This window comes from Vespula vulgaris, chromosome 2, assembly GCF_905475345.1.
Source record: "Vespula vulgaris chromosome 2, iyVesVulg1.1, whole genome shotgun sequence".
Taxonomy (NCBI): Eukaryota; Metazoa; Arthropoda; class Insecta; order Hymenoptera; family Vespidae; genus Vespula; species Vespula vulgaris.
Genome location: NC_066587.1, coordinates 8193592 through 8202420, shown reverse-complemented (window position 1 = coordinate 8202420; position 8829 = coordinate 8193592). Strand labels below are relative to the sequence as shown.

At 42.0% G+C, this 8829-nt stretch overlaps 1 protein-coding gene across 4 annotated transcripts in view; it reads right to left on the bottom strand.

Annotated features, from left to right (window-relative positions):
- Positions 1 to 1933: 1933 nt before the first annotated feature.
- The window catches only part of LOC127072597 (protein artichoke-like), a 110924-nt gene continuing 104028 nt past the window's right edge, over positions 1934 to 8829 (bottom strand). For all 4 annotated transcript variants that reach the window (XM_051013113.1, XM_051013111.1, XM_051013112.1 and 1 more), the window contains 4 exons: positions 8375 to 8778; positions 5123 to 8215; positions 4695 to 5035; positions 1934 to 4193 (listed from right to left, as the gene is read on the bottom strand). In XM_051013113.1, coding sequence (XP_050869070.1) covers positions 3627 to 4193; positions 4695 to 5035; positions 5123 to 8215; positions 8375 to 8708 — 4335 coding nt within the window. In that variant the 5' untranslated portion in view covers positions 8709 to 8778 and the 3' untranslated portion in view covers positions 1934 to 3626. The remainder of the gene's footprint in view (positions 4194 to 4694; positions 5036 to 5122; positions 8216 to 8374; positions 8779 to 8829) is intronic.

The window sequence follows — 8829 nt, the reverse complement described above, 5'->3', positions numbered from 1 at the left end:
CAACTCCTTCGACAAGAATATGATCGTCTAACTTGCCGGAAAGCGACAACCCAATCTTCATCCTTCGACCTCATTTCACTCTACACTTTGTGCCTAATATTTTCTTTTGAAAATACCACTCTCGATTTTCTCCAACGATTTGAATTCGATGAATTCTCGCGAGATCTCTCTTTCCCGATTTTCCTTAAAGCAGCAGCTGCTGGTTTTTTCATTTTTAAGAGATTTTCCTTTTATATTTGTTCATATTAACACTTTCCGTACCGGACCGATATTTGATATTTTTCCGTTCAGGTATTGTACTTTGCATGCATCCCATATTATCACAATTAAACTTTTTGCTACTGAGTATGATTTATGGTATTTATAACAGTGCAAAAAATGATCTTGCCGTTTGAGGCGAGATGTCTGAAGATATGATAAATATACTATAGATGTTATTCAGTTGTCGATATATGATTTTAAAAAAATTTTCATTCTCGACGAAAATATCAAACGACTTGAACGAAAGATTGTTAATCATGTTGTATAAAAGACGAGACAGAGCTTTTATGTAAAATCATACGCTATGGAATTAATCCGGAAAGATAAATTGCAAAGAGAAAGAAGAAAAGAGAGAGAGAGAGAGAGAGAGAGAGAGGGAGAGAGAGAGAGAGAGAGAGAGAGAGAGAGAATATTCAGTATCAATACAAGTATACAATTTAGAATTCGTCAAAGAATTACGACGGTTTTTGCGCGTTCAAGCTAATTATAATGTTCGTTTATGTAAAAGATTGTCAGCAGTTTGTTTTCTACCTTAATTAACCCGTAATAATTACCGTGATGGAAAGCAGCTAATGGGAACAAATTTCATGTTATTCAAATATGCTTGCTTTATACAAATCATAGTCGTTAACTTGCGATGCTCAGTTTCCCATTATTACAGAACACGAATCAGATTGTCGTGTATTTTAATAGCTAAATCTTCGATGGCTTCCGCTCATAGGTCGTTGCTCTTTACACTGTTCAAAGAATAATATCGAGACGAGTCTTTTTTCCTTCGTCGTATAAATATCGTCTATAACACAGCGGTGTTTAATTATTAACTTACCCAAGTGTCTAGAATTTTCAATAGTTTCTATAACAATTCTGTTGTAGATCTAAGTGAGATGAAATCGAGTAAAAATTTAATGTGAATTTTATCTAATATTTTGAAATATAAATTGAATATTTACCTGTAAGGTTTTCATTTAATTAAATATTATGTATGTGTAAATTTAAAAGAATCAAGTTTTTTTAATCATGTTAAATTATCGTCATGAAAAATACGGAACAAGGAAAATTGCTTGTTGTTTGTCGGATTCGACACGATGCTTTCGTGGATTTGGTTCGTACCACGACGGTAGGAGTTAATTGCAAGGAAATACGATAAAGCGGACGGAAAGCATTTCGTCGAGACGCTGGAAAATTTATGCGAAATTCAGCGATCCGTTCAAGAGTGGGTACCTAAAAGGTTACTCCGGGAACAGGGGAAGCTACGAGTGTTTCGAAATAAACGACAGCGTGCCGCATATTTTACGAATTCCGATTACCACTGCGCGCTGGCACGAACTGCTGCTATATCCTCTTATTCCTGGAATTCTTCTAAGGTTACTCAACTTGAAAAGAATATAAACGTAGCTATGTTCCATCCACTATTCTTTATGCTCAGGTACTACGATGTCATCACTTTCTTATTTCTTTTATCGATTTTGAGTAACTGATATACGTCTAAAAAAATCATTTTTTTTTTCTAATCATTCTACGTACTACGATGAAGAATTAGATTCTCAGAACTTTTTAATATTTGTAAAAGATCTATGAAAAATTATCCTTGTACGAAAATTAATATGTTTATCGTGATGACGAAAGTATAACAGACAGGTGGAATTCGGATTGTGGTAGGATTGAGGAATGATTAGAAAAAAAATTGCATTTTTATTACAGTCGCGTACGTATATGATACAACACAGGATGTGACGATGACAGGCTCGAATGTATAGATCCTTTAACGATTTGACCTAGTGACAATGTCGTAAGCCTCGTTGCTTTTTTTCTTTTTTTTTTGTTTACTTTTTACTTCTGTCTTTTTTTTCTCTCCTCGGTAAATGGTACAAAGGAGTTCCTCCCTCTTTCTCTCACTCTCTCTCTCTCTCCCTCTCTCTCTCTTTCTCTTTCTTTCTCTCGTTTTGCCAGACTATTCGCCAGCGGTAATAACAAATGTCGTTTGCACGACGTCCCTTCTCTTTTTCCGATCTCTCTTTATAACTTCGGACTTGCGCGCGTGCACACACGCGATAGGGCTACAGAGCGTTTCGCGTTCACTTCAATTTTGTAGCTCCATTTTTCGCGACGATACGCTCAGGCCTTGTCGATGTTACTGGTTTACGAAAAACGAGAACACAACGTTTTTATCTAATGGTATATCGAGCGTTTGTCCTGGCAAAATCGAGATTGTTACCGATAATCGCAATATGTTTCGGAAAAAGAAATGTTCGCATGCTCGAGCCTGTATTTTTGGACGTTTACAGAACTGCTCGGTACTCTTTCTATATATTTTTTTCTTTTTATCCACATACGACGAAAGCTTTGAAATTTCGTTTTAAACGATCGACTCACAAACGATTTCAACATGTAATAAAATGATCGTTTGTTTAATGATTTGTTCTATCCATTACATCATCGTACGCGATCGTTCTCCTCTCGAGTCTTTCGAATTGTTATTTACAGTAGATACATCGGTATAATAATATTCTAGAGATCCCTCAATGAAATTCGTAGCTTTTTCTTTTTTTTTTTTTTTAGAATTCTAACAACATCTTACAGTTCTCAATTTGCTCGACGATATCAAAGAACTTCCAACTAGCATGACGGAGTGGCTCAGAAGAGATTTACACGGAATAGAAGGACTGTAGTAATATCAGTCGAATGCGACTGTAAACGCGGTCTTAAATCTGCGGTTTGTCGAGCCATTAAGAAATTCAATGCGTCCCCATTCCATCCTTCGTTCTTTGCGCGTCCTCCAAATGGAGTCTGGAAATATAATGGCGGTCCTTAGTCGAGAATTACCGACGAATGCGTTCTAATAGAAACGATTAATTCCTTCCTTTTAAATCGGAGCTGCCGTTCTTTGAATTATTATCATTTTCATGGTATATAACTGATACAACTATTACGATATTTGCACTGCTTGGCACGCTTATATCTACGTAAGTCCGATAAGATTAAGACTCGTAGAAAATCACTTATAAAATGTCCGATCGTCCTTCGCACGCTGTTAACGCAGAGTGAAAAAAAAAAGAATAGTTTCGTTCGATTGTTTACACTCACGCACACATGCCTGAAGGATTTTTCGTTGCGACAAGTCGATTGGTAGGAGAACTTTATCGGTTTCTATCGAACGCTCGTACGTATGTAGCAACATGATCTCAAGTGCATATAATAGGCCCGAGTTTTTTCAAGAGTTCCTGAGCTATCGTATAGTTTTATTAAAGTACTCAAATGATCAGAGATGTACGCGAAACTTCCACGAGTCGAGAATGTTTCGATCGGTCGATACGATCCTCTCAGACGTTCGAAACTTCCACGAGTCGGGAGTTCCTTCGCTTTTCTCATACGTTCAACGTAGTGTTGCCGACATTGCTGATGAAACTCGGATGCTGCCCTTCTTGACTGGCCTGCCTGGCTGCATGGCCGGCCTCGCCACTTTGTATGCTGAAGTGTCTGTAAGATATATATTCGGGTGGTATCGGCTGTTGATCTCTTTTCACGGCCTCTCGTTGCTTTTTGACCTTGAGGTAGCCCAAGATCGAGACGAGCAGGAGAAAGACGACGAATCCCATACAGCAGCCTACTATGAGACCGAGTCTTCTCGTGAGAAAACTGCTGACACCACCCATGTCTCCCATCGAAGAACCATCGCTGCTTATCACTGCGTTCGGTGTCTCCAAAGTCTTTACTTCGGTGCAACGGCTCGTAGGTGAATCCGCCATTTGCGTTACTGGCGTTGATTCGATCAGCTCGTCCTTCGAAATATTCAAATGGCTCACGATCATCTCCTCGTTGAGATTCGTCAACCAGTTGCCTAGCCCAAACACGCAGATCAGATAGCGAGTGTTGGACATCAATTTGGAGAGTTTTATTGAACGGGCATTCGGCTCCAGAAATCTTGCGCGGACCTAAAAAGAAAAGAGATCATTTCGATGTCAGAAAAAACGATCGTCGAGAGGTCGTGTAAATTGGGTTCTATTATTTAATCAAAACACAGTGTCGTTATTTTCCATTATCGTCCTTTTCTAAATTTGATCTTTACGATTTATAAAGTTTCTATATATGTATACGCATACACAGGTGCGCGTGTGCACACACACATAGAGGGTTAATGGAGTAAATGGGACCGGACGTGTGATGTTACCGCGTCGTCGCGAAAATTCTAACGTTTTGTACGGCGATCGCGTCCAACTTTTATTAGTCATCCGCAGAAAGCGGCTATCTTTCGTGGGTTAAACACGCAGGGGACACTGTTTGGTCGGTGCTTCTTTTTACCGGTGGTAACACCAGTCAGTGTGGACCAAAGTAATATTGCGGTAGAGTAAAACTAGGGAGAAATACAGAAGAGGGAGAGAGAGAGAGAGAGAGAGAGAGAGAGAGAGAAAGGATAAAACGCAAGCTTTTACTACCTCGTCGACGTTGTCCAGAGCATGATAAGCAACCTGGTATCCTCGTAGCCCGGAGTGATTTCTACTCTGCCAGGACACCAATACTGAGAACGGCTGTATATCCTGGATCGCGAGTTTTAGGACCAATGGCGCGGAGCAGAAAGCATGCGGATCGAGGTCGAGGAAAACCAGGCCACGCAATTCTGGCGGTTGTTCGCACTTTAGCAATCCGCTTTCCACGTCGTTCATTCGCATACCACCACCGCCACGATTCCGACTCACGCCACCTCCTACCAGCTTTTGATGGTCCCGTAACCATTCCCAAAGCTCCTGGGATTCGCAGTCGCAGTGTAGAGGATTTTCTGTAGAAATTGCGATTGCCCACGATTAAAGTATCGATTGTACCAAAGGTTAATGAAAAATTCAACGTACGAATTAAACGTATTTACCTTCAGCCCTTAAGCTCCGTATCTGTGTTTCCAGTGGACGAAAGGCGTTTAGTGGTAAATTGGCTAAGGAATTTCTGCTGAGATCCAAGATCCGTAGTTTCTTTAAACGTTTGAACGCGTCCGGCGATATCGAGGATATCCAGTTACCGTAAAGATGTAGTTCCGCGAGATTCTCCAGATGTTGGAACGTGCTCTTTCCTACGTTGCTGATCTGATTGTAGGAGAGGTCGAGTATTTGTAGTGCCTTTAAATCCGGTGGGAAATCTTCGAGATCCTTTAAACGGTTGTGCGTCAGATTGAGTAGTCTCAGATGTTCTAAGCCCTTCAATCTCTCCTGAGGTAGGAGTTCCAGTTCGTTGATACTGAGATCCAAAGTGAGGAGATTTGGTAGACTGCGAAAAGCGCTTGGCGACACTCTAGAGATCATGTTACTGCCCATGAAGAGATGCATCAGAGCGGGAAAGGCCTCGAAATCTTGGCTGGTAACAATGGTAAGATTCGTCCCAGAAATGTGGATCTCTTGAAGGGCCGGGTATCTTGCCTCGGAACTTATTTCGTGTATTCTGACGAGAGGATTGGCAGTGACGTTGAGCCAGGCAAGATTCGGTATATTTTGAGCAGAGAGTGCGACCGCTGGTATCTGTCGAAACTTGTTCGCGGCTAATTCAACTTTACGTAAGAGATTCGATCGAGCGAAGAAGTTAGCCGGAAGGGCGGTCAAATGATTGTGACTAAGATCTACGGATATCAAACGGGACAAGTTTACTGCCGCGAAACCAGAGAGGGTCGTGATGTAATTACTACGTAGATCGAGTTCCCGTAAACTGGTCAATCCGTTTAAACGCGACATGTCCACGTGGTCTATCTCATTGTTTGCAAGCGAGAGAAACTCGATGGTACTGGCGTTTGCGAGAACTTCGTACGGAATCTCTATGAATCTATTTCCGTCTAGTTTGACCTCCTTCAGCGAATCCAATTCAAGGAAGAGGACCGGCGATAAAATTTTAAGGAAATTGTTACTTAGTAACAACTTGGCCAAATTTTTATTTTTCGAAAATAATTCGGCCGGCATTCGATGGATTTGCGCAGAGTCCATGGCAAGATGTTGAAGGGACGGTAAACCGTCCAACGAGTTTCCATTGATTTGACTAAAATTATTGTAGGATATCCTGAGGATTCTCAATCCCGGTATGTCCAGTCTGTCTAGAGCCGTGGCAGTGAGGTGATTATGTTCGAGATTAAGTTCGAAAAGATTATTTAATCCTCTGAAGGCACCGTTCTCGATTAAACTAACCGTACAATTCTTCAGATTCAAAGTTCTAATGGGTAGACCTTCCTGGAAAATCTTATCGTGCAATACGTTCAGATTATTGTTAGCAAGATCCAGTATACGCAGTCGTTTTAAAGCTGTCAACGCGTAGGGATCCAATCGTCGAAGACCGTTGTCCTGCAAATAGAGTTCTTCGAGTTCGTGCAATTCGGAAAAAGTTCTCACGGTGACGTGACTCAATCGATTCATGCTAAGCTCGAGGAATTTTAAAGCTTGCATTGGCTGAAAGGCGGTGTCTTCTATTCGTGAAATCGAGTTGTTTGTGAGATAAAGTCGTTCGACCAAAAGAAGATCTCTGAAGAGTGGAGCCTGGAGGCGCGTCAATCTATTGTGTCCCAACCACATGATTCTGACAGAGGCTTGGCCTCTTAAAGAATCATTATGCAATACACCGAGTCCGTTGTTGTCCAGTTGTATGGATACCAAAGAACTACCGGTATTTCCGTTTTGTCCGATTTCGTTCGACACTTGAAATACGTCTCCCAGGACTGCTAATAAATTTCCTTGGAGATTAACGTGCTGAAGGCTGTGTAAAGATCGTAAAGCACCGGTCTCCATGTCTGTTATCGCGTTATTTTGAAGATGAAGCTCTAGAAGGGACGGTAGAGGAGCAAAGACTCCTCTCTTAACTTCCGTAATTTGATTGTCTTGCAGCCGAAGTTCTCTCAATTGCTTCGCCTTCGCGAACGTTCCTACTTCTAATTCCCGTATGTTGTTACCGTCCAGAGAGAGAGTCGATAGATTCTCGCAATGCTCGAGAAAGTCCCTCGGTACTTTCTCGATGTAATTACCGCTTAGATGAAGTTGGGCCAACTGACCGAGGGTTACCAAGCCTCTAGCGTCGATCCTTCTGATAGCGTTCTGTTGAAGATACACGACCGAGAGACTCGTACTACCGGCGAATGTTTCCGCTGGTATCTCCAATATATTATTTTCCGCTAGAAAGAGTTCTTTTAATTCTGGCAATCTTGAGAATACACCGCGTATATAGTGTATGTGATTATGGCTGAGGTCAATGGACCTGAGCTTCTGATTGGCACGAAATGTAGCAACTTCTAAGAATACGATCTTGTTGTGACTAAGATCGATAGATTCGAGATCTATCAAGGATATAAAGGCGTCTTTGTCGACCGACTCAACGGCGTTGTAGTAGAGCGAAAGAGTCCTTAAAGAAGGACAACAACGGAAACAGTTCAGAGGTATGTTCTTGAAATTGTTGCTGCTGAGGTCGAGAAAATTTAATGCGTCAAGTCGCGAGTATCCGTCTTCGGGCAACTGCGCGACCTCGTTCCACGCGAGTTTCAATGATGTTAAGTGTTCCAACCTTCTAAGTGATGTCATAGGAAACATCCTGATCTTGTTTTCTGCCATATCAAGATCTTTCAACGTATACTCCAAGCCGGCGAACGCGTACTCAGAGATTTTGACTATTTGATTTCCCTTTAAATTCAGTTTTATCAATGGTAAGTTGTAAAAGCTGAAACTCGGTAGTTCATGAATAAGATTAGCTTCGAGGTCGAGGACTTTCAAGCGTTTCAACGTGGACATTGCTTTCTGAGGTACTCGCGGCAGTCGACCGGACACGAGAGCCAACGATTCCAAGCTCTTGTCTAATCGTACGAAAGCCTCCTCGCTGATTTCACGAATCGCCGAGTGTGAGATTTGTAAGTGTCTGATTTGCGAGCCCGATGGAAAAGCTTGGGGTCGGAGTTCCTCCACCTTCCGATCCAGCTCGTAGACATTTAACGATTGGACGAACATTCCTAAATCAGAGTAGTCGATGTGATATTAAAAATCATCAATTAAAAGTATTTCGATTAATCTCGACGATCCTCGATCCTTCCAAACCAAAGTTAGAGAAGCAAAAGTTCGACTTAAATTTGACGCTTGAAACACATAGAAAAGAAAGCAGACTTAGTTACCTTCTGGTCCAGCAGCTTGTATGACACTGGACAAGGCATTCCTAAGGGACTCTTCGGTGGCACCAGCACACTCGAGGAAGAGGCCGTCTTCGAAATTATAACACGGACATCTCGGTATTGTTTCCGGCGGTGGACACCTGGCGCTTCTCGCTTCCTGGGTCGCCATGCAGGCCGCCAGGACCACCGAATAAAGGATTCGGAAACCGTCTCTTCGACGATCACTTCGTTGTTGTTGTTGTTGTTTCTCGGACGATTCTTTGCCGATCGACGTACTCGTTTTAGTCGCTGGCGAATCCCAGCGCTTTCGTTTCGTACGCGGCCTCGTCGTCCACATATTATTATTATCGAGCCGCTTCGGTCCCTTCTCGTTCCGATTCGTTCATTGTTCCTCGATCCGCCCGCCTCTGGAACATACGGTTGAAATATTATAAATTAATAAGCTTCACGAAGAGCAG